This window comes from Arvicanthis niloticus, chromosome 20 (assembly GCF_011762505.2).
Source record: "Arvicanthis niloticus isolate mArvNil1 chromosome 20, mArvNil1.pat.X, whole genome shotgun sequence".
Classification (NCBI taxonomy): Eukaryota; Metazoa; Chordata; class Mammalia; order Rodentia; family Muridae; genus Arvicanthis; species Arvicanthis niloticus.
The window spans coordinates 25,343,327-25,369,629 of NC_047677.1; the positions used below are offsets into that span (position 1 = coordinate 25,343,327).

The window sequence follows — 26,303 nt, forward strand, 5'->3', positions numbered from 1 at the left end:
GGCCAGGGCTGGAGAGATGGCTCAGCGGCTAAGATCTCTGACTGCTCTTCCTGAGGTCCTGAGTTCAATTTCCACAACCACATCTGTAATGGCATCTGATGCCCTATTCTGGTGTGTCTGAAGACAGCTACAGTGTACTCATGTACATAAAATAAATAAAATCTTTTTTTAAAAAGGTCAAGGCCAGCCTGGTCTACAAAAGGGAAGTTTGGGTAATATAGTCAAACTTTGTCTCAAAGGAAAATATAGAAAGTGCAGGTGAATATTTAATTTCTTACCTTACCAGGGAAGAGTTCTTAGGCATAACCAGATCTATAAAAAAAATCTATATATCTAGCTTTAATGAAGATTTCAATATATAAAACAGACCTAAGCAAAGTTAAAAGATGGCCCAACTGAGCAAAAAAAAATTACCATTCTTTAACAAAGGGCAAACATTTTTATCTTATATTAATGTCACTGTCTCTGTTTTCATATGTATAGGTGTTTTGCCTGCATGTATGTCTGTGTACCACATGGGGCTATCAGACTGACAGCCTATTTCCTGGTCTGACTAATGACTGGGATTCATGATTCGGTCAACTGGTTTGGTCACAGCCCCAGTTTCCTTCCTTCCAATCATGTTAGGGTTCAGAGTCGCCACACAAACCATAGAATCACCAATCTAAGTTTCTTGACTGTATACCTTAATACCAGTCAGACCCGGGACACAGCTCAGAATTATCTGAACTATGACAATAAACATCTTTTCCTGTCAGCTTATAAACCAGAAACCCATAATGAGCTCATGTGCAGGTGTAGGAAGTGTTGCCCAGTGGTTAGCTCTGACTGAAGCCATTTTAGACACAACAGTTCATATTGACCTTTAACTTGATAGGTCCTACATGAAGCTTTGTGGAATTTCTTATGATTAACAGACTTCATACAGAACATAACATGTAGTCAGCATGACCCTGCTCTGAGTCAAGTCACTTCTCTGTGGCAGTGACTGGCAGGCATGTTACAGCAACAATATGAAATAGCTGGTGGCAGGCATGGGACAAAATGACTACAGCTATGCTGTGGGGTGTGGGTCAGAGCACAACAGTCCACTAGGGTATCAAATCCATGGGCTCAGTGATCTTCCCTCCTCAGCTTCCCACACAGTGAGGACTATAGCAGCATGCCACATTTCCTAGGCAAAACAAAACAGCCACAAAAGACAAGGTTTGCCCTGGAACACTGTGTGAACCAGGCTGGCCTCAGACTCAGAGGTCTGCCTGCCTCTGCCTCCCCAGTGCTGAGACTTAAGGCATGAGCTCAGCCCACACCTTGAGTGCTGAAATTAAAGGTATTAAGGATATTGGCCACTGACTTCAGCTAAACCAGTAAGTCTTTTAAAATGTAAAAAGTCTTAAGATTTGGAATTAAAAAGTATAGTTTAGGCTGGGCATGTCACACAGGGATAAAATAATTTCCCAGCATGCACAAAGACCGAGCACCACAAAAAGGTGACTAGCAGTTTAGCTAATACTCTGTAATCTCATGGTCTGAGTCAATGGATCATCCTGTTGGCCCTGCTGAGTGCTGAGCTATGTTGCCTGCATTCCAGATTGTAGCCCTCCTCTCTCAGCTTCCCAGAAGACAGCATGAGTGAGGCAGTAAATATTCCTCTTGTGTTTAGAGACGCCCATCCATTACATAAACAGATTTCAACTCAAACTTTAAAATACGTCATGATTCCCAGAAGAGGAGGGTTCCCACAGAGACTGGCACCTAAGATCCTTTTTCCTTTTTTTTTTTTTTTTTTTTTTTTGGGGGGGGGGTGGGTCGAGACAAGATTTCTCTGTGTAGCCCTGGCTGTCCTGGAACTCACTCTGTAGACCAGGCTGGCCTCGAACTCAGAAATCCGTCTGCCTCTGCCTCCCAAGTGCTGGGATTAAAGGCGTGTGCCACCACCACCCAGCTCCTTTTTCCTTTTTATGAGCTAATAATATGAAACCCCAGATAGGGATAACGATGGCACAGAGGCCCTGCCGTTCTGTCCCACTGAAAAGCACAGATGTGTTCAGCTCGGTGGCCTGAGATCACTATGCAGTCTGGCACTGTGCAGTTCAGAAGCTAGGAAAGTCCTGAGGAAGCCTGTCATTCTGAAACATGTATAAAGGAGGGATTTGTATAAGTCGTAACTACACAGAAGAACACACGGGCTCTCCTCGTCCCGAGCGCAGTGCCCTCCAGAGCCTTTGCTGAGTGCTGATGCTGATTTCCTTCTCCTCCTACTGAGTTTTTTGGACCTTGTGGTAAAGCATATTCTGTGCTCTCCCTAGCTTTTCCTCCTCCTCAGATCATTTCATATAGATACATGTAGATTATCTGTCCCTCCAAAAGGCTAGCCTTCTCTCACCGAGGAGCAGGCTGAGAGAAAAGGTGCACTGTGTTCAGAAAACCAGCATTTGCTGCCTTCTCTCTTCTGGCCCTTCTTTGCGGCCCTGCACTGCCCTGGGGTGTCAATAGGGAGACAGTTTGTATACGTTTGAGAGCGTGGCTGCATAGGGAAAGTGCAACCCTGTGCAGCTGCCTGTGAAACAGGGAATGCAGCCCCAGTGGTCAGCGATGTGCTGGGCTGTGCAAGTTCTTTACCACAGGACTAAGTAAAATGGAATTCCTTAATTGTCACTGAAGCGGAACTTAAGGGATCCCAGTTTAAGTGGGGCATGTGTTTGCTAAGTCGTGCAAGCCAGTGATTCAGATGGCTTCCAAGATACACAGATGTTTTCTGCACTGTGATAATTTTGTAATAACCTGGGTCTCTCCTTGAGGCCCTTGGTGACCTGGAGGATTAATTACATGCCTGCAGCACTCCAAGGGCGCACCTGCAGGATTGTCAAGACTAAACAGATGTGGTGGTTTGAATAAGAATGGCCCCCATAGACTCATGTGTTTGAATGCTTGGCCCATAGGGAAGGGAACTATTAGGAGGTGTGGCCTTGTTGGAGGAAGTGTGTCACTGTGCAAGAGGGCTTTGAGGTCATATTGCCCAAGCTATGCCTCTGCTGCCTACAGATCCAGGTGTCGATCTCTCAGCTCCTTCTCCTGCACCATGTCTGCCTGCATGCCGCCATGTATCCTACCAGTGATGGTGATAAATTAAGCCTCTGAAACATCTATCCATGGCCTTTGACATTTTAAGTTGGTAGATTCCTGAAATGCAATCCTCAAACTCCCAAACCTTCACTTAGTAGGTCTTCAACTTTAAAATGTTGAACAAGTAGAATGTTTGTGTCTGTTAGCAGTTGTGAGTATGTGAAACACCTACCGCCCACCCCATCCTACCCCCTGCCAGCTCGGCCAGGGGCTGTAGCTCAGTGTAGGGCACTTGCCTGGCACTCACAAGACCCTGATCCTCTGCAACATGAAAAAACTCCTTAGGTAGGTAGTTTTACCTCAGAAGACCTAGTAGGTGAAACAGGGAGATGCTGTCCAAAGTGAAATCATGGAGCTAAAGCCATGAGTTTTGAAGTCGGCCAAACTGCAGAAAGGGCAAATACTGGTGGTTAAGCCTTTTTGGTTCTAATTGCTTGATAATAGTGGAACATGTTACCATAGGCCAAGTTTGTGTCTTCAAACACTAGTAAAACTGCTAATTTGAGCATCGAAATTGCTACTTGGGGATCTCCCATAGAAACAGCCCTTGAAACACAACAGACATATGTTTGTGCCTTTAGAGGGTAGGAACCAAAGGCTTTTCTTGAACCCTGGGCAAGCCAGCCACTCTCAGGTTTACAAACAAGAAGCATTTCAACTTTGAGTCTACCTTGTTTCATCATGATGGGGCATTCCAGAAAGGGGAGCATGCGTGTCCAGATCCTTGGAGGCTAGCCTGGAGAGCCGGGCCACAGCTTCCTGTAAATGAATTCTGTCCCGCCAGCTCCAGCTCGGGCATCTGAGCCTACTGGAAACCTGCTTTAAAGTTGCCCACTTGCAGAATTTTTATCAGTTCCTCTGTTTTGTTTCAGGATGGTAAATTGAGCCATAAATCAAACTTAAATCGAATCCCCCAAACCTTTGGGTTTTGTCAGAAATTAATCAGTTCTCTGCATGTGATGGAGTGACGGAAGGGAACGACCGTGGGCCGGGTGGGAGGAGGTTCTCCCCTGTGTGGTGATGTTGAGTCCCTTGCAGAAGCCATGCTTTTCCTTAACCCCGGCTCTCATCCCCACCCCTCCCCTGGCTGTTGTAGCTTATCCAGAATATCAGGGTGCTGTCTTGAAGGTTGTAGAGAAGTAGAGAATGTTGTGAACCAAGATGGGCCGCTTCTGCTAACCCTGTTTAGTCACCTGCATGTTGCCTCCGGCTTCTTGTCTGCAAAGCGGAGCCAAGGAGCTCCATTGACCTGGCAAAGATTTAGATGAAAGAGTGAACGGGGAGCCTCCTGGGTGAGGCGCATGCTCTGTAGAGAGTTGTTATTGCGGTGTAGTTCTTGTGGCTTGTACACCGTGGCTCATGAGGGAGGAAGCAAGACTGGAAAGAATCCACTCTTGGCTATTTCCATTTTGATCACTGTCTTACATGTGTCATCTGCCCAGCAGAGGTCCCTAAGGGCTCCTTCTTCCCCATGACTCACACAGTGCTGGACAAGTAGAAGACGTTGGGGAAATGCTTGTTGACATGAACGTAGCACCATCTGGCATCTGTGAATGCCCTCTCGGGAGAACAGACCAACCCTGCCCTGTAGGAACGGGAAGACATTCCACCATCTTTATGTCCTTTGCCCCTGCCTGGCTCCTAGGCCGACAGCCACCATGTTACATGTTGTAGTAATTATATAATCTCAGTCGGGGGCTTCTACCCTGTTTTTGATCATTTGGTTCCCAGATAAAAGACATATAACTTTTATTATTATAATGAGCCTTAATTAGCACTAGAGCTGGGCAGAAATCTACCCTCTAAGCTATTTGAATCTATTTCCTCATTAATAACCCTGAGTTATAATTCGCCATGCTTCATCTGAGTTTAACTCCAGTTGTCCAGCCCTCATGGCCATGCTTTCATGACTCACCTACCCCATGGCGTCTTCCTTCTCTCCTCCTCTCCCTTCCTCATGGTCTCCTCAGACCCCAAGCCTGGGAACTCCAAGCCCGCCTAGATCAATTCTGTCCAGCTATAGGCTGTAGGCATTTTTATTCACCAATCAGGAGTAACCTGGGCGGGTACATAGTGTCACCTGGGTCTATGTGCAGATTCTCTCATCCTTTGGGGCAACCAGGCCTTGGGAACCAGTATTTTAGCATTAAATACACAGCAAAAGACCCAACCTCAACATTACATGTTACATGCTACATAGAATTAACATTGCAGCTGGGACCGAGAGCTTCCTTGTCTAAATGAAATCGTCGTGTTCTAATAAGCTTGGACTGGCCTGAGGTTCTTTCTCCTGTTACATATTCTCTTAAGCTCTATTGACGTCCTATCATTCAGTTAGCCTTTTTGAGAAAACTTGTAAATTACATTACTCTTGTTTGAAATCCTTAGAGATCCACTTGATTTTTGCATGATTGATAGGGTTTGTAATCGTTTTTTAAGTCTTCTCTGAGAAGCAAGGTCATGGATGATCTTAGAGAGTGAGCATTACTATTAATGAATGAAATCATAGCACTCGGGGCAGAGGCAGCCAGAGCTCTGTGAGTTCGAGGCCAGCCTGGTCTACATGCTGAGTTCCTGGCCAGCCAGGGCTACATAGTGAGATCCTGTCTAAAAAGAAGAAAAGAGAAAATTTTGTGAATTTTTATAGAGTTTTAAAATTGGCCATCTCTCAAGGATGCTCCTGACTGGGGGTGTGGGGGGTGGCCTTTAGCTGTTCTGGGTCTATTTGGTTTTTTAATTATTATTAGCGTATCTTAATAACTCAGAGTAGTGAGCTTCATCGTGATAATGTCATGATGTCAGCATATAAGCAGTTCTCTTTATCTGTGAGGAACTGAGGCCCAGATTCATTTCTCCCCTCAAACACAGCTGATCATTCTGCAGTCCACATCAAAATACCTTCCATGTAACTCCTGAACCCTCTGTCTGCTTCCTACCCAGTTTGAACGCCATGACCCGGTAGATGGGAGAATCTCTGAGAGGCAGTTCGGAGGCATGCTGCTGGCCTACAGTGGAGTGCAGTCCAAGAAGCTGACCGCCATGCAGAGACAGCTGAAGAAGCACTTCAAAGATGGGAAGGTAGGTTGCCTTGGCTACAGGGAGAAATGAAACCATGGGAACCTATGGTTATTGCCAAGATATCAATAATGAGAACATGTCATGAACCATTCAGCAATGAATAAGTCTCTCATACCTAAGGTCCAAATAGCGACAAATAATGGACAGTGGGCAGAGAAAGGAGAGAGGGTAGAATAACCCCAGGTCTCTTGTTCAAACACAGGTGGCTCCCTGCACTGGGATTGAGGAGCATTGAAAAAAAAAAAAAAGCTAATTTGGATGGGAAACAAAGATAGCATTCTGTTGTAGATGTCTTGAATTTAATACAGCTATAGGCTATCCACATGGAGATGATCACAAGGCAGCTCGGTATCCATGGCTACCCCAGAGCTCTGAGCCCACTTTGGTAATCACTAACCCTAAAGCCATGAGAACTGAGAGGTCTCCTGAGGAGTCTGGCACAGAATGAAAACCAAGGACCAGAGGCAGAATCCATTGAAACATGATTTCAAGAAGTCGGGAGAAGGACTTAATCTGCCTTGTAATGCCAGGACCACGAGCAACCTGGAAAGGAAAGGATGCAGCAAGCTTCTAGGTCTTCCTTGTCAGAGGAAGCCAAGGCAGGAACCTATAGGCAGGAACTGAAGCAGAGACCATGGCGGGAGGCTGCTCACTGGGTTGCTCTCCATGGCTTGCTTGCTCAGCCTGCTTTCTTACACAGCCCAGGACCACCTGCCCAGCTATGGCACCACCCACAGAGGCCCTCTTGTACCAATAATTAATCAAGAAAACACCCCCACCACACTTGCCTACAGGATGACACTAGCGTAGGCCACACTGACAAAATAACGCATAAGAACACAACCTTTGAGTCGAAAATCAGCAGTAAGGCAAACCCAGCACCTGTGAGGAGCTGATCCGGAGCTGGGATGGCTGGAGAGCATCCCAGACCAAGGACAACTGTGGTCAGAGAGGCACAGAAGAAGCCTAGGCCTCACTCAGAGTGACGAGAGGATGCTAAAGGCTTAAGGATGAAATGACAGGGCTGGTTATTTACGTAAAGAGAGCCATGGCCCCATCGTGGAGGATAACTGTGGGAACAAGCGGGAGTAGGATCTGATCGACTGATAATAAGGTTTCTAGAGAGGAAGAGAGTGAGCAGCATTAACATTAGAGACCTCAAGTTCCCGGGAGCTCTGTTCAGTCCTGCTCTCTGCTGTCCTTAACACTGGCCCAGTACAGGTGAAGGGCAGCCACAGAGTCCCAGCAGCACTTGGGCGGAGCAAGCTGAAGCAGAGACTGGATCACTGGCTGAGTGTGGCCCCAAACCTCTCCCACAAGACAGCAGTGGTCATGTGGCCATTCTCAGAGCCCCAGTCTGGCACTGAAAATGTTCCATGAGTGATGACAAGGGTAGTAGGTGTGATCAAGACAAGGCTCCTCTGAAGACAGTTCCACTGTGACTGTAGGTAACCCTGACCTCGCTGGCCATGGAAACTGAACTCTTCCAATCTGCTTGCCATTGGACAATCACAGCTTTTAAAAGCCAGTAGCTAGAGAACAATTAAGATTTGGCCAGCATTTGTCCCAGTGTAATTGTCCAGGAACGACACTGCTTTCTAACTGCTTCTCAGCTGGACATTTTTCTTCCTTGCCTTGCATTTTGAGAAGCTGAAAGGACTCAGAGCCAGGCTGGGTTCTTGTAGGTCCATCCTGTCTCCACAGCAGGGGCTCTCCTGCCGGAGGGGCAGGCTTGTCATGAATGGAGTAAGGGAATAGTTCTTCCCCTGAAGAGCACATCTGTGCTAGCCAATACCCAGCTTGTGTCTGTGGAAATTACGATATGATGATTGCATGTGTTTAGGTGAGTTTTTAACCCTTTGCTGGACACATGATATTTGTATAAAGGAAGCACTCCTTTCTGTAGACAGACTTTTCATCTTTGTTTTGTGAGAGCTTTTTCTGGTTTGCTGTTTGTTAGGTTTTGGGGGTACCAGGAATCCAGCCTGGGGCCTCACAGATGCTACCCAGATGTGCTTCTCTGACTTACATAACCGGCCTGAGCAGACCTCTATTTTTAAAGGTTGCTAGAGACATTGGTTTGACCTTAAGTTAGCTATCAATCATGATAGGCAAATTCATATTTTATCATGAATTTATATTTGAAAGTAATGAATGAGTTGCTAAAGACGTCTCCCTTGAAGGCATAAAGTGTTTTAGCTTGTACAGGAGTTAATTTAGGACCAAAGACCTTGCAAACAGAGCTCGGCCATGGAAGGGCAAACCAGGAAACTGGAAATCTGGGTGCATAGTCACGTTTGGCCAGAATTTCTAGCCTGCTTTAGCTAGGAGATTGAAATTGATTGCCCTCTTGTGTTGATTAAATAGTTATGAACATAGCAATTAGCCTAAATGAGAGTTAATAAAGGGCCTTGGCTCCTAATGTTGCCAGTCCATCTCCCCAGAACCATTTCCCATCAAGAAGGAATTCCCATCTGTTTCTAACTGCCTCCTTTCCCACTTTGGGTATATTACTATGAAAACGGAAGGGCTGGAGAGACGCACAACGCTGGTTGTTCTTGTGAAGATCCGGGTTCAGTTCCTACCACCCACATAGTGGCTCATAGCCACCTAGAACTCCAGTTCCAGTGGATAGGATGCCCTCTTCTGGCCTCCACAGGCACTGCATGCACATTGAACACACACACACACACACACACACACACACACACACACGTATACGTATACATAAACACTCATGCCCATAAAATAAAATAAGCCTTAAAGAAGATAAAATGGCAGGACTTCTTTAAACCAATGAAGTCAGAGTTCAGAGGGAGGTCCCTGTGTATGTGTATGAATGTGTGTGTGTCTGTCTGTCTGTCTGTATGTCTGTATGTATGTATGTATGTATGTATGTATGTATGTGTGTGTATGTCTGTGTGTGTATGTCTGTGTATGTCTTACGTTGGTAGGTCTAGGTGTGTGTCTCTTAAACTCCCTGGCTTCACTTAACCCAGACTTCACCCCATTTCCTCCCAAGACGCCACACAAAAAAAGAAAGAATCCCTTCCAGAGTTTAAGAACAGAAACCCGCCGGGCAGTGGTGGCACACACCTTTAATCCCAGCACTTGGGAGGCAGAGGCAGGCGGATTTCTGAGTTCGAGGCCAGCCTGATCTACAGAGTGAGTTCCAGGACAGCCAAGGCTAACAGAGAAACCCTGTCTCGAAAAACCAAAAAAAAAAAAAAAAAAACAGAACAGAACAGAAATCCATTACTACTAGTTTAGTAGAGATGAGCCTAGTAGCTTACAGGTGACTACCCACCAGTTACTGATTGCTGTCTCTTTAATTTAATTTAGCTGCTGCTATCCTAGTAATATGATGTCCATTTGTCTTCTCTCTGCCAAACTCCCTGCCAACCACTTTCCCAGACTTCCTGGGGCAGTCCAGGAAAAGGCACATAAGGAGCAGATGAGACCTGGGGAAAAGAACTGTGGGTTAGAGGTGGGAACAGCTTGTTCCCACGGTGGGGAGGATGAGAACAGCCACCGTAAGGCAGGAAAGCACCATGGTGGCTGAGAGGGCAGAGCCCAGAGTTGCATTAGAGAAGGGCTCTTCCTCAGAGAAGGAAGGGTTCCTGGAATCTCCAGTGATGAAGCTCCCTGGGTGGTCCCACTCCTAGCCCCACAGCCAGCCGTTCCTATGACAGGCGAGCCCAGAGCCAAGGAGCTTGGCTGTGCTGTAGATGTCCCTTGAAACATACAGAGCTGGGAGCTGCAGCTTGGCATGGATAACACAAGGGGTGCGGGCCTGCCAGGCTGCTGCGTCTCTCGTCTCTCGTCTGTCAGTTCAACTCTACTGCAGGTGACACAGTAGCTGGGAGGTGCCCCTGACTAAGGAGCGAGTCGGGAGAGACTTGGAACAGACCTACATTTTCAGAAGGGGCTGAGGGAGGAGAGCTGGACCAAGTGGAGAGAAGACAACAAGGGCATGACGTGAGACTGGCAACTTCTGTGTGCTAGACATTTACCCTCCTGTGCCCAATTATCACAGGATAATTTTTGCTTGGTAGACAACCATTGTTCAAATGAAAAAATGCCCCCCCCCGCTCCTCCTCCTCCCCCTTCTCTTCCTCCTTCTCCTCTTTCCCCCCATCTTCTTCTTTTTCAAGACAGGGTTTCTCTGTGTTACCCTGGCTATCCTGGAACTTACTTTGTAGACCAGGCTAGCCTTGAACTCAAGAGACCCATCTGCCTCTGCCTCCCAAGTGCTGGGACTGAAGGTGTGTGCTACCATTCTGGGCTTGAAAAAGTAATCTTAAGAGCCTTAGCTACTGACCAGAAATCATGCACTGTCTGAGGAGGCAACACCAATCTCCAAAGCCAAGAAGAGTCTGTCACCTTCCTGCTGATGGCCCTATTCCTTGCCATAGTTTGTTTTTAGACTTTGACAAGGAATTAACAATGTAATCTGAACTGACCTTCACTCCTCAATTCTCCTACCTCAGCCTCCAAGTGCTGGGATCCCAGGCATGTCCACTACTCCCAGTTCACCCCCACTTTATTCCCTATGATCTGAATAAGCAGAAGGTTTGGGAGAAACAAGCCATCGACACCAGGTTCCTGCCCAGGGTTCCTAGGGACATAGAAAGGTCCGTTCACTGGAGCAGATGGTGGAGGACCTTACATCCTTAGCCAGGAAGTCTGGGAGCCTATCCACTTGACAACAGGAAGTCGCTGAAATTTTGTGAAGAAAGTACTGTTTCAAGATTAGATGCTTGTGGCAATGTAAGGCACAGAAACATGTCATTTCCCCTGCTGTCGGGCTGTGGTTGAAGACAAGTCCTGAGCTTATAAAAGGAGGGCACAGTACAGAGCAGGAGACTGAGCAGAGACTGGATGATGGGGTGGATGGTGGCCATGTTGGAAGGAAGAAAACAACTCTTCAGGGAGCAATCACATGCACTCCCTGCAGAAGATGTGCTGTCAACCTTAAGTCAGGGCACAGGATCTGTCTGTGATGGTGTTTACACGAATCTGTGGCCCCTCGCCAGTGGCATCTGGCTTTACAGCTGACTCAGAGGAGTCCAGGCTCTCCTTAACATGATTCTATCTACTGCATTTGTCTTGTGTTTTAAAGATAGGGCATCTCTATGTAGTCTTGTCACCCACTCTGTAGACCAGGCTAGCCTCAGACTCAACAGAGATCCACCTGCCTCTGCCTCCCATGTGTTCTACCATGCCTTTATTTGTAAGTTTTTTTTTAACTTTACTTTTTACATGTATTCATTGGGGAAGGAAAGGGTGCACACTCTGTATGTGTGTGGAGGGCAGAGGACACCTGGAAGGAGCCTGTGCTCTCCCACCACCATGTGGGGTCCAAGGATTGAACTCAGGTCAGTCTGCTTACCACAAAGGACTATGATCCACTGGCTATCTCGCCAGTCCTGCATCTCATTTTAAACAGTTTGACTGAAGTATAATTTATAAACCATAAGATTCAGTGTACAGTTCAGTGGTTCTCAGTAAATGTACAGTTATGCAACATCACTGCCTACACAGTGCACAGACATTTCCATCACCCCAGTGGTGCATTCCAGCCCTACTCCCTCCCATTACCGTCTCTCCAGAGAGCTCGCCCTCCTCTGCTTCCTAAGAAACACAGCATCACAGTGCTGTCTTTCTCCTCTGGCGTCTTCTACTGCACATAATGCTTTGACAATATTAATCTTTTTGTTTTGTTTTGTTTTGTTTTGTTGCATCTCATTGCTGAGTAGTAAATAGCATTGTATCATCTGTGTTTTCCTCACCCATCACCATCAAATGCACAACCAAGCTGCTTTCCTCTTAGGCTCTCAGGAATACTGCTATTCTCAGTGTTCACATGCAGGTTCTCACATGGACCTATGGTGTTGTCGTTGTCCTATAATAATAATAACAACAACAATAAAAATTTATCATTATTATTGTTGTTAATTTATCATTATTGTTGTTATTATTATTATTATTATTATTATTATTATTATTATTATTATTATTATTTGTTCCTGGGTGTTTTGCTTGCATGTATGTTTGTAAACCGTGAGTCTGCCTTAGTGCCTGGCAGGGGCCAGAAGATGGTGTCAGATCCCCTGGAACTGGAGTGACAGACGATTGTGAACTGTCATGTGGGTGCTGGGAACTGAACCTGAGTCCTCTAGAAGAGCAGCCAGTGCTCTTAATCACTGAGCCATCTCTCCAGCCCCTGGGCCTATGTTTTTTATTTTTATTTTTTTAGAAGAATCCTAGGAGGGAGATAGCTGGGTCTTACTGGATATTTATATTTCACTTTTTAAGAGATATCCAAACTGTCAAGGCGATGTGCAGCTTTGATCCTGGCACTTGGAAAGAGAGACAGGAGTATCTCTGTGACTCTGAGCTCAGTTTGGTGTAGTGTGAGTTCCAGGCCAGCCAGAGCCATGTAGAGAGACCCTGTCTCAGAAAGAAGAAAAAGACATAGATATTGTTATGGCTTCAATTTGTGTTTTTCTAATGTGTTTATCATCCCTGCATCTTGTTTAGTAAAATGTCTATTGCATATTTATCCATTTGTTTATGGTGCTAGGTCAAACCCAGGGCCCTGTGTATGTAGGACCAGTGCTATGTATACCCCGAGCTCTGTCTGCACTACCAAGTCTTCTATTAAATCACATTTCACTATTGCATTATGAGAGTTCTTTATACAACTCTGGGTATATGTCTTGTATCAAAAGAGTGCTTTTCAAATATTCTCTCTTAGACTCTCATTTGCAGTTTTCTCTTGGTTTGGCTGAGCTCTGAGTTACCCACTTTCTGTTCTGGTTTGCTTTGGTTCTGGTGTAGAGTGTGCTTTGCTGTCTTATGTAAGAACTCTTGCCTTGCTTACCCATAAAGACATCCACTGTTTTCTTCTAAATTTTTGTTGATTGCTTTTACTTCCAAAAGGCAGTTCACTTCATTAACAACTCCCTGCCATTAAATGCATTTTTACAGTGCCTAGGGAAATCTCCACTTCCACAAGCTACTATTAACCTTTCCCTCGTTTCTGAATAGCCTAACCTTTGGGAAGTTCATCTTTCCTGCTCTTACTAATTAGCTAGATTACAGAACAGTTTTCCCTGACGCCTCCATTTCCACCCTCCCCGTAGAATATCAAGAAGACTCCAGTGCCCCCACGCTCGGGGGACATACCCTCCTGGCTGCTGTGACACCGGCTCCATTCACAGCCAATGGGTCGTATGTGAGCTTTATTTAGTCTTCCTGTCTGAACAGCCCAGCTCACAGTAAGCATATCCCTTGAGCTTCACTTTACATCCACAAAGCTCAGGGTATAGTCTTCTTTTGGTATACGTGCATGTGTGCGTGTGTGCGTGCATGCGTGCACACATGCATGACCTTGCAAGTGTGTATGGAGGCCAAAATTCAACACTAAGTGTCTTGCTCTATCACTCTTCACATATTTTTGAGACAAGGACTCTCATGTCACCTAGGATTCACGTGTGTGTGCGTGTGCGTGTGCGTGTGCGTGTGTGTGTATATAGCAGTTACTGGGAATTAAGAGTTTTGTGGTTGATGTTATCTCTTCTTTAAGAAGGCCTATGTAAATTATAAGCCCCATAACATCAAGGCCTATGTCCAGTGTTGTTTTATTTCTCTTGCTGTTCTTGGCAGAGTACTAACTGATAAGTAAGCACTCAATAAATATTCTTTATTGCATCTGTACAATAAAGACAGACTTATATATTAGATTCAACAGTGTCACCAGATGATTTGTGTGCCACTGTTTGTCTAAATCATCTTGAATAAGATGCAAGTTGTCCTCCCTCTTCATCTGTGTCCTTCAGTAAACTCGGCATCAGAAGTCTGCTCTCGCTCTGTAGTAGTTGATGTTTTGCCAAAAAAAAAAAAAAAGGAAAGAAAAGAAAAAAATTAGTAAACATAGATTCTTTGTCAAACTAGAAAGTATTTTCTCCACAGCATTCTCTCTGTTTTAAGAGTCTTAAGTCAGCCTTTAGTCACCAAAACCCTTTCCCATCTGAGGCTGAGGGTGCAGCTCAGAGAGGTAGGTCACTTGTCCAGCATGCACAAGGCCCCATGTTTGACCCTCATCTCTACAAACTAAAAAGAATACAAATGTAGGACTAGCGACAAGGCTCAGCAGATGAGAGTGCTTGCCGCACGGGCATCATGTGTGGGTGCTGAGAGCCGAACCTGGGTCCTTGGCAAGAACAGCCAGTGCTCTTAAGTGCTGAGACTTCTCTCCAGCCTTGTAAAGTTTTTTTGAAAAGGAAAAAGAGTAAGATTTCTGTCCCCTGTCCCCTACCCTCAGAGAAATCCATCTGTTCTCTTTATAAAGCTTTAGTGCATTTCGTGTATGTTTCCCAGTATACACAGAGGTTGCCCACTTTACCCATTTTTAATTCTGTAACCCAGTGGTTTTATGTGCATTCCATTGTTAGGCACCTATCACCTCTATCTCCAGAAGTTTGTTCCCCTCCCCAAACTGAAAGTCTACCAGTTAAGCAACTCCCCATTCCCTGTGGAAACAAGCATCCTACATTTGACTCTCTACATTTGACCAACCCAAGTATCTCATATAAATACAATAAAAATAAAACAAACAAACAAAATACCTTCCCCCTACACCCCTTATTTCTGTCACTGTTTTGTTTTCTAAACAAGGTCTCACCAGGTATCGCAGGCAAGCATCAAATTCAAAACTCTCCTGCCTTGGCCTCCCTAGTGTAAGATCTACAGACATGCACCACCATGGCCTGTAGACAGGCGGGAGGCGGAACGAGTTTCTTTGTCTTAGTTACCAGCTCATACCTTGCTGGACACTTGTGCTGCTTTCTTCTTCACTGGTCTTTTGATGGAAGAAGGAAGATGGTGGCAATGTCCATCCAGTGCAAGCACAGTGATACCGTAGAACCTGTGCTTCAACTCCAGTGATACACTCATCTACAGGGTGGATTCGAGGCAAGTGATTACAGCAGCCAGCATACTGTAGCACCGTGTGAGCACTAAGCCCCAGCTCTGCGCAGCCCAAGTCAAGGCCAAGAAAATGACCTGGAATTAAGTGTTTATTAATTATTTATTATTATTATTAAGTGAATGCATGCATACAGGTGGCTGTTGTTCACAACTCTCCAAAACTGGAGAGCAACCCTTTTTGAAACAGGAAAACTGTTTGCAAGAGCCAGTGAGATGGCTCCATGGGTAAATGCCCTAACTACCTTACCTGGTGACCTGAGTTTGATCCTAGGATCCCATTCAAAGATGGAAGATGACAGACTCTGCAAGGATGTCCTCTTCCCCCATCTGCCCTCCCCCTGTCCCCTCCCAACCCCCTCAGACAGGTGCACATGCTAATGAATTACAAGTGCATAGGGAATCCCTTTAACAAAGAAAAACAGATGTGATATATGTAAATTATATAATACTTATATAATAAAAATAAACTGTAGATAAACAAAAGCCTGGGACAAATCTTAGGAGAAGCCATACACTGCAAAATGCATGCTACTTAGTTCCACTCAGAAAGTTCAGAAATAGTCTAAGGGGACTTTCTGTTTAAGGCACCTGCACTGGGTTTCTATTGGTGGTGGTGGTGGTTGGGTTGGGTTGGGTTGGGTTGGGTTGGGTTGGGTTGGTTTGGTTTGTAAATGGAAAGGAATCCCCCAAAAGTCACATAGTGGCCACTCCTGGGGATGTGGGTGACAGACGCTCACGACCAGGAAAGAGAATGCAGTGGGGAAGGAGGGAGAGAATACTGATCCCTGACCCAAGGGGAGATCCTGTGGGCAGTGATTTAATAGCAGCTTCTTAATTTTGGATGTTTGTAGTTTATGCATTCTTTTTTTTTTTTTTTTTTTGTTTTTTTGTTTTTTTGTTTTTCGAGACAGGGTTTCTCTGTTTAGTCCTGGCTGTCCTGGAACTCACTCTGTAGACCAGGCTGGCCTCGAACTCAGAAATCTGCCTGCCTCTGCCTCCCAAGTGCTGGGATTAAAGGTGTGCGCCACCACCGCCCGGCTAGTTTATGCATTCTTAAGAGTCATTATATCATACAGTAAAATGGCTTTCAAAGTCTCTGAAGGTCACGTGACATAATCATGCATGCAGAGTTCTAGCTCTCTGTTTAATGCGGTAAGACAGCCCCAGCTGGCCCAGTTGGAGCATGCTGGGAAAGACCTGTGTCCTGCTTCCTCATTACTGTGCTCTGGGCTCTGAAGTTCAGGGATGGAGACCTGGAGCACCAGCGCTCCGTGGAGGCTAGCCAACACGTGCAGTCCACTGGAATTAAGAAGAGCAAAGCTTTGACCAGATTCTGGAAGGAATGTCTTCTTCCAGAGCACCATAGATGGATGGGTGGGTGGATGGATAGATAAAAACATAGATAGATAGATAGATAGATAGATAGATAGATAGATAGATAGATAGATAGATAGATAGATAATTTCGATTCTGTGTAGCCTTGGCTGTCCCCAGAACTTGCTCTGTAGATCAGGCTGACCTTGAACTCACAGAGCTCCACCTGCCTCTGCTGGGATTAAAGGTGTGAGCCAGCACCACTGCCAGGCACCATCTGGAGCTTTGAAATGAAGTTCATGAGCCGCTTTCCTTTTCGGTGCTGGGGTTCCGCTGGGCACCAAACCCACCCCTCATATGTCCCTGCCTGTGGTGGTTCTGTGAGCAGACTGTCACATGGAAGTCCTGACTCACTTAAGATGTGCAACAGGTAAAATGGCACAACCCACGTAGGAAGTAAAGTAGACAGTGTGGCTAATCGGAAAGCACGGGTAAGCAGCTCATCACTGCAAGCAGCTTTGTGTCAGAGTCTACATGTGAGGGCGAAGCAGTTAGCCATGTTACTCTTCTCATGGTGGTACTCGGCCTGTGGGGTGGGACCCCTTTGGGGGCTGAACAACCCTTTCACAGGGGTCACCTAAGACCATCAGAAAACACACATTTGCACAACAGTCCACAACAGTAACACAATTGCAGTGATGAATTTGAGGGACGGTATTAAGGGGTCAATGCATTAGGAGGGTTGAGAGCCGCTGCTCGGGAGTTCTGGCCTGTGGTGTGCACACTTGTGTCCTGGGCTCGGTGTCTGTAAGATGGGAGTGTGCTTCCTGCTGGCTTTGCTCTGTTTGCCACGGGCTCTACTTTACCTTGTTGTCGCTCCTCTTTCAGGGCCTGACTTTCCAGGAGGTAGAGAACTTCTTCACTTTCCTGAAAAACATTAATGATGTGGACACCGCACTAAGCTTTTACCACATGGCTGGAGCATCTCTCGATAAAGGTACTGAACCCGGAAGCTTCTTTCTTGAAATTATATGCATTAATCTATATCTACTAGGTGAATGCCTTGCCTTAAAATGTCAGATTTTCTTCCTTTTTGTTTGTTTGTTTTGAGACTGGTTTTCCCTGTGTAGTCCTGACTGTCCTGGAACTCAGTCTGTAGACCAAGCTGACCTCAGACTCAGAGATCTGCCTGTCTCTGCCTCCCTCCCGAGTGCTGGGATTACAGGCGTGCAGCCTCCTCAGTGGTTTGTTCTCTTGCTCTGCCCACAAGACACCAAGCAAGCTCAGCACATACGTTTGACTGTGCTGCAGACAGAGCAGAGTCATGTGATTAGCCTGCATACAGGCATGAAGCAACGCAGAGCTGCAGAACCTCTCAGTTGTTGGAGTCCGGGCATGTGTAAGGAGAGGCCAGGAGCACTTGGCGGTTGGGGTCTTTGATGAAGGAATGGTCTGCTTAGCGTCTTGGCTCTCAACCATGATAATTTTTTAAGAATCGAGAAGGACAAAAAAAGTCTTTTAAAATTTAAAATTTATCTTTGTATTCACCATTTTAGCTGTTTTTCCTGTATTCTTGAATACCCGGGCATTCATCTGGACTGAAGAGCTTCTTTTATGGCTGTTTGTGGTGTGATAAACTCCCGTTACGTTTAGGCTATGTGAGAACGCACCGCAGGCACCGGGTGTCGGGTGCCATGATGTGTCCTCTCAGATCCACCCAAAGCAAACGACAATGGCTTTAGAGGCGCAGACTTGCTTGTTCAGCCCTTCTCAGGGGATTCCATCAGTTAGTGTCTTACATGAGATCATAGAGCTTACATGTGAATTCTGAAAATGAGCCAAACTCTAGAAATCAAGTAGACTGCCAGTTGCAACAGGGTCCAGGAGTGAGGTGGCTGGGGAGACAGGTCAGAGGGCTCAAAGTTCGAGTTACACAGGATGAGAGGGATCCTGGAGAGCTGATTACTGCTCGGTGACTGTAGTTACTAATACCGTATCGTATGCTTGGATTTGCTAAGAGAGATGCTTAATGCAGGCAGCACACACACACACTCCCAAAGGCCGGAACACATGTAATTATGCAAAGAGAGAGAAATGGTGATTTGGAAGGTTAGCATAGTGACCCATACCTGTAAGAAGTACTCAGTAGGCTGAGGCAGGGAGATTATGAACACAAGACCAGCCTGAGCTATATATCAAGCCCCTCTATAAAATGAAAAGAAGAAAAATAGAGACACTTAATTACACTAAGTGCAGTAATACTGCACAGTGTCACATATCTGCACATCTTGTCGCAGCCCTTAAATCACAATTTATATACATAAATAGCTGTCTTAGTGGGTTTCACTGCTGTGAACAGACACCATGACCACGGCAACTCTTATGATGACAACATTTAACTGGGTCTGACTTACAGGTTCAGAGGTTCAGTCCATTATCATCAAGGTGGGAGCATGGCAGCATCCAGGCAGGCATGGTGCAGGAGGAGCTGAGAGTTCTACATCTTCATCTGAAGGCTGCTAGCAGAATACTGGTTTCCAGGCAGCTAGGAAAAGGGTCTTAAAGCCCACACCCACAATGCCACGCCTACTCCAACAAGACCACACCTTCTAACAGTGTCATTCCCTGGGCCCAGCATATATAAACCATCACAATAGCTGTATGTCAATAAAGCTATAAAACAAAAGAGATCACTCTATCTGTAACCAGAACTCATGAAACTTTTTCCTTTCCGATCTGGATGCCTTTTATTTTAAGCCATCCATATAGCTTTTTAAAATAGCATTTGTTGGCTTAAAATAATGCCTCCTCTCATCTGTAGACTCCTTTTGGGGATCCATGGTGTGGGTGTCATTACCAGGCCCTTCTTCCAGAAAAGCCCTCGCTGCATCGCTGTCTCACAAGGCAGGCTTAGAAACCATGTGCAAATCCAAAAACATAAGATTTAAAGTCACAAGTTACAAAAATAGAAATAATAACCACCTCTGAGAGGTTTTTTTTTTTTATTCCTCATCAACTAGAGCCAACAGAACCACGTAGAGAAAACCATGCGGGTGAGTCACTATCTCTGTGTGAATTATAGGGGTACAAACCAAATGATCCAGGGTGGCAGTAACAAGTAGAAATGCAACGTAGTGATTAAAAAGGTGGATGGAGTTTCTTTCAAGTGACTTTGGGCCGTTTCCTGAGTAAGATGGCGCTCTGGCCTTCATGCTTTTACATCTAGCGGCCATGCTGGACACGCAGAATACACTTAGCTCTCACGCCTGCGATGTCAGGTCATTTGGCTTCTTGGTTTGCTTTCTATGTTTTACATCGGATCACCTGAACATATATTGATACATATCAAAGAGACAGATAAGGCCTAGTTTCATGCTAAGTAACAGAATGACCTACATGCATTTGTCTCCCAGGTCTGCTATAAAACAATGCCTCTAGCTGAGCAGTGGTGGCAGCTCTTGGGAGGCTGAGGCAGGTGGGTCTCTGAGTTCAAGGCCAGTCTGGTCTACAGAATGATTTTCTGGGCAGCCAGGGTTACACAAGAAACCCTGTCTCAGGGAGGGAAAAAAAAATGCCACAAACTTAATTTAAAGCAACAGAAATTTGTTCTCTCATAGTTGAGTTTTAAAGCTGTCATGCATGAACTTAAATTGTCCACAGGGCCATGCTCCCTCCAAGGGCTCCAGAGATGCATCCTTCCTTGTTTCTTCCGTGTTCTGGAGGCTGTAGGTGCTCCTTGGCCTTGGTGCATAGCTCCTATCTCTGCCCTGTCTCTGTGTGGCTGTCCCCTCTGAAGCTCCAAGTGTCTTTACCCACTTGGTCTTATGAGGTCTTAGAGCCCAGCTGGTAATCCAGGACGTTATCTGAGGGTACTCCATTATAACTACAAAGGCTATACCCATCCTCGACTGGCTCTGCCACTGTGTCCCACCATGCTCTTGTCTATTGTAACAACTCTCTCTGAGTTTGTGTGAAGGCTTGCACATCACTGTGTGGGCTGCCTGCCACGCCGGCTAAATTCTTGTGTCTTCCTAGTGTATTGTCCACATCTAGAGCAATAAGTCTACATGAATTACAGGCTTCTTTCCCCTCTCCATAGACAGAGAAGGTCTGCCTGCATTACAGGCCTTCCCTCCTCTCACCACAGAACTGTGTAAATTTTAGTACTGAGATGAACCCCAGAAAAGAAGGAAGAACCATGTAGGGTTTTAGAACACAGCTCTAGGCTGGGATGTACTTGCCTACTGTGCACAAAGCTCTGAGTTTGGTCCCCAGCACCACATGGTGAGATCTCCGAGTGTTATCCCAGCATTTGGCAATACAGGCAGGATTACAGTTTCAAGGTTGGCCTCGGTTACATAGTTTGAAGCCACTCTGGACCACAGGAGACCCTGGCTCCCAGAAACACAGGCACTGACATTATACTGCCTGGGTTTGTCTCTGCTCCTGCCATTCAATAACTGGGTAGTGTTGTGCTCTTTCTACATGTTTAAGATAAGAATAAAGCTACATCACTCACAGGATGCCATGAGGACAAATCTGCACAAAACCCTGTCCCCTTGTACATTTGCTAAAAATCGCGTTGTGAAGCTGGCGACGTGAACCAGTGTGGTGCTGCACGTTTGTCTGTTCTGTCAGCAGCACAGCCACCATGCTAGCCATGGGGGTTCCAGCCTCAAGAAGCTCACAGGAGTGGGGCCAAGATGACTAGACAGGAGTTCCAGTCAGTGTGGTCACTGTCGTGGAGACAGGAGTGGAGCCCTGCCTGACACATGCTGTGGGCGTGGAGGGAGCCAAGCAGGGTCAAAAGGCACTCTCTGCCCAGCCTCTTCCCTTTCCTAGTTGCTATCAATCCCAGCTGGTTTTTTTTTTTTTGTTTTTGTTTTTGTTTTTTTCTAGAAAGGTCAAGACTGACCTTCAGAAACTGGCCTCTTCCCAAGGCCCTGGCACAGTTTCTTCCTTGGCTAGTTGAGATCTTACAAGCCAACCCTGAAACATAATTGATTGGAGTTTCCCAAGCAGTGCTCGATATGGTAATGAGTCCTCCCTTGGTCTGCAAAGAAAAGTGCTCCGTGGTCTAAATAAGTTTGGAAAATGCCAGAGTTGCACATAGCTTCTCCCTAAGTACCACCTGAGATGGCTTTTAATATGCTAATGCTGGTAACTAATCCCCCAAAGGAGGATGCAGTTCCCACCCTGCTCCTTAGTACCTTACAGATTAAAGCTTGCCTAAGCAGTTCAAGGGGTCCTGACTGGCAGCAGGTACAGACTGATGGACACACCCTCAGAGGACATGATCCTGTCCTAATACTGGAAGTTTCATTGAGGTGGTTGTTGTTGTTATTGTTGTTGTTGTTGCTGCTGGTGATGTTGTTGTTTGTATGGACCATGTGGTAACAACTCAGATATGAATAGAGTGTCCCTGGTGGTTTTTGACCTCCTGAAGACATGGTCTCCAGGAAAGACTGGATTTCCTCTGTTAATCATCTCAGTTAGTACATAAGAACAACCAGCTCTTATTGTACATTCATACACATAAAATTAAGTGTATTGCCTCTGACGGGCTGCCTGAATTATGTAAGCAATCTGCTGAAGACGGTAATGGGAAATTGAACATGACTCCTTCCCTAGCGCTTTCCTGTGGTGGAATAGTTGGAGTCAAGCTGGAGCTTAAGAATGAGCTATGGGCTCTAAATCTCAAAGCAAGCCTTGTTTCTGCCAGAGGAGTAAAGGGTTTCCAGGTACAGAGCCCTGGTGGAAAGCACCTCAGGATGTTAGCAATAGATGTGGTAATCCTGGGGGCCCAGTCTGCCTCCTCTAACATGCTGAAACATGCCTGTATCAAGAAATCACAGTAAGCGTCGGGTCTGCTTTGCTGCTCAAACCCAAGGTTGACTTCTTGCTCCTCATTTGTAGAAATAGAGACTTAGCTCCATAATTACAGTTTTGTTAGTCCCTGGGTTTAGTTCCCATCATCACTGAGGATCAGGAACCTTCTAGTGATGTTGAACAAATCATCTAAATTCTTAAAACCTTGGGTTCCTGGTCTTGGGATGGTGATGTTCGAGAGCTTGTTCCAGGGCTCTGGGTAAGTGGCGAGAGGCGATGGTGTGCGGACATGCTAGTCGGCAGCCTCGGTGTAACTTCATCTGGCCGTGAGTTTGTCTTCACATTTAACGAGAAAGACCCCACCCTACTGGACAGCTCCATAAAGAAGCTAGTCCTTAATGAAACACCAGGGATGAAATTCACTGGTAGACCACTAACAACGGGCAAGAAACCCTGGCTTTGGCCTTCAACACCACAAAAATGAAAATAAATTTTAAAGATCTTAAAAGACCACCTTGGAGTAGCCATAGCCCGCTTTAGTTCTTTGAGGAAATAGATCTATTCTTGCTTCTTTACTGTAGTGTTTGTTCGTTTGTACGGATGTTTTGCCTGCACTGTCTGTGCACTGGAGGAATGCAGTACCATCAGAGGCCAGAAGGGCGTGTCTAGTCCTCTGGTACTGGAATCACCGATCCTTGTGAGCTACCATGTGGGTGCTAGAAACCAAACCCTAGTACTCTAGAGGGCAGGAAGTGCGCTTAACCACTGAGCTATCTCTCCAGGCCGCTATAGTTAATTTTTTACATTCCTACTACCTTGGACTTCTAAATTTCTAATTATTTAGGACTGAAGCTTTTTTCTCAGTGTTTCATTATTATCTAAACATAAGCCATGTTCTCCAATTCTTTATGACCTGCTCAAGGCCTAGACAACTCCTTGCATACACTAGAAGTTCAGTTATGATGGACATTAACACGTGAGAGAATTTATCCTGGGCATGGGCAGGCCCAGGGAGAGCCGGCAGAATGTTCTACAGTATGTCCTCCTGTGTCAGAGCCCTGACAAAAACAGCTGAAGGAAAGGTTTATTTCAACTCACAGTTCAAAGGTGCCAGTCATGTCCAGTCTTCCAGCTGACAAGAAGGTAAGCCTCCTGTTCCAGTCCTGTCTGCAGTCAGAAAGAGAGCACTGGGCCCTGGTGTGACTCTGCATTGGTTACTTCCTCTTTGCTGAGGAGAGCAACTTAAAGAAAGAAGGGGTCCCTGGAGCTGCCGTTTGTTTGGTTTGGGCTGGCAGTTTGAGAGGAGACAGCGCATCACTGCCGGGGCTCTAGCTGTGGCAGTGGGAGCAGCCGCATCTGTCCACAGTCAGGCAGCAGAGAGATGAACACGGCTGCTCAGCTGGCTTTCTCCTCTCTGACTTTTATTCTGGCCCAGCCTATTGGATGGTACCACTCACCTTCAGAATGGGTCTTCATCCTCAGTTAAACCTTCTCACAGACATGCCCAGCGGTGTGTCTCCTAGGTGACCATAACTTCAGTGGGGATGACAGTGAAGATTAACCATCATGTTACAGCCCAGAGTTACATGCGAATCCACGTGAAACTGGATAATTTATAATTATCGGATAAGTTTAAAGTCAGAGAAAAGCTGTCAGGTTCCCAAAAGAAGAAGTGGCAGCTTTTATTTCCTTGTTAGAAAATTTAAAACTTAATTAGACCTTGGCTAGTGCCTCTCCCGAATCCCATTTGAGCAGCGAGGCGCTATGGTTGCGCAAAGGAATAAAGCACAGTGAAAATCGAGGGCCGCTATAAATAAAGTGTGGCCGAGGAGCCTGGGACGTTCCCAGTCATAAATACTGTGCCCACGGCAGCCCTACATGCTTCCTGCTGCTGAGCCACAAAGGCCAGCTCTGCAGTGAGACACACCATTAGAAGCTGGTGACTGAGGAGGTCCACACTGTTGCTGTCTTCAGACACACCAGAAGAGGGCATCAGATCCCATTACAGATGGTTGTGAGCCACCATGTGCTTGCTAGGATTTGAACTCAGGACCTCTGGAAGAATAGTCAGTGTTCTTAACCACTGAGCCATCTCTCCAGCCCTAGATTTATTTTTATTTTATGTGATCTGAGTGTTTTGCTTACATATATGTCTTGTGTGTGAGTCTACATATGACATGTATGTCTAGTGCCTGCAGAGGTCAGAAAAACAGTGTGGATTCCCTGGAACTGAAGTTACAGACTGTTGTGATCTATGGTCTGCCATGTGGGGTTCTGGGATTTGAACCTGGACCCTAGAACTAGATTTTCTGGAACCAGTACTCTTCACCATTGAGCCACCTCCACAGCCCCTCTGCTCAGACCTTAAGGGGACTTGTAATCAAGGTTTTCAGTTGTTAGCAAAATCCATTTCATTTCCATGTGGGACTGAGTCTGCTTTTTCCTGCTGGCTGTTGATTCTGCTCGGGCCAGAGCAAGTCCAGCCACGCACCAGCTCACAGCCCAGCCATTCCCTTCTTCTAAAGTTGTTACAGTAGATTCCTCTAGGTCAGGAGAGTAACAGGCCTATCACCATTGCCATGTAAACTGACCTAACAGCAGGCGCCAACGTTGTGTCATGTTCAAAGGCCTGCCTACACTAAACAGCGTGGAGATGCTGGGGTACCTCAGCATTCTGTGGCCACAACAACCGGTGACCCAGAAACCCCAGGTGTGTGGTGGTGGGGGGTGTCCACAGAGGTCAAAGAAGGCATCTGGTCCCTTGGTGCTGAACCAGGTCCTCTGGAGAGCAGTGCACACTCCTAACTGCTGAGCCAGCTCTTCCACCCCTACTTCCTTCTGTGGAGGCTCCCTAAGATACTACATTGTAACTGACTGAAGCTATTAGATCATTAAAAAGAAAAAGGAAACAACTTGGCAGTCATAAAGTTTTAGGACTGGAGGGGAGTTTAGAAATCATTGTGATTAAACTCCTACTTTATTACTCCTAACCTACAATAAAATCATTAGCTATGGAAGAAAATGACTTGCCCAAGTCACAGCTAGTGTGGTACAAAACAGGACCAAAACTGAGGGTCAGAACTTCACACCAGTGTTCTCAGTAGCGACGGTGATCAGAGTGACCTCGGTTATTAGAAAAGAGACACCAGGCTGGGCAGTGGTGGCGCACGCCTTTAATCTCAGCACTCAGAAGGCAGAGGCAGGTGGCAGAGGCCAGCCTGGTCTACAGAGTGAGTTCTAGGACAGCCAGGGCTACACAGAGAAACCCTGTCTCGGAAGAACATAAAAAGGAAGGTGGAAAGGAAGGAACGAAAGAAGAACAGAAAGAGGCACCAGGCTGGAAAGATGGCTCCAGCCCCTCTTTCCCAGTGCCCATGTGGTAGCTCACAACCATCTATCACTCCAGTTCTGGGGAATCCAACACCCTCTTCTGCATATGGTAAGCACACATGCAGGTAAAACGCCCATACATCTATAATAACACAAGATTTTTAATTTTCTAGAAAAAAGATGTTCAACACTTTTACATGACAACAGAAAGAGAAGAAAATTCAAAGCAAGGCTCCTCCAGACAGGCTGGACAGATAGTGGAGGTGGGAGCGTTACAGACATGCGTGGGGAAGGGATTAGAACTCGAAGAGCTTCAGCTGATCGATTCTAGCGGCGCATGGAAGGCGGTCCCTACACTCTGCTCACCACTGATGTTGTAAAGGCGTCGTCTGTGAAGGAAATGCTGGCCAGGATCCTACTGTCTTAAAGTCATCAATTTTTAAAGTAAAAATTATTCACAGTGTAGGCAGGGAAGCTCAAAATCCGAAATAAGTGTTTGCTGCCTGCGTGAGGGATTTCCATGCAAAGACCTGGTTTATTTTCCCACATTTAAAGCCACTTACATTCTAAAGATTGCTTCTGCCTTGGCTGCATCGCTGCATAGATGACAGTTTTGTAAAATGGCACAAGCG

At 46.0% G+C, this 26,303-nt stretch overlaps 1 protein-coding gene across 2 annotated transcripts in view; it reads left to right on the forward strand.

Annotated features, from left to right (window-relative positions):
- Micu1 (mitochondrial calcium uptake 1) overlaps positions 1-26,303 on the forward strand; it is a 156,929-nt gene that overhangs the window by 120,281 nt on the left and 10,345 nt on the right. The window contains exons 9-11 of one of the 2 annotated variants that reach the window (XM_076916794.1): positions 6,067-6,204; positions 17,401-17,509; positions 18,929-19,064. In XM_076916794.1, coding sequence (XP_076772909.1) covers positions 6,067-6,204; positions 17,401-17,509; positions 18,929-19,035 — 354 coding nt within the window. In that variant the 3' untranslated portion in view covers positions 19,036-19,064. Of the gene's footprint in view, positions 1-6,066; positions 6,205-17,400; positions 17,510-18,928; positions 19,065-26,303 lie in introns of those variants that run through there. The other variant, XM_034523998.2, reaches the window with a different exon arrangement.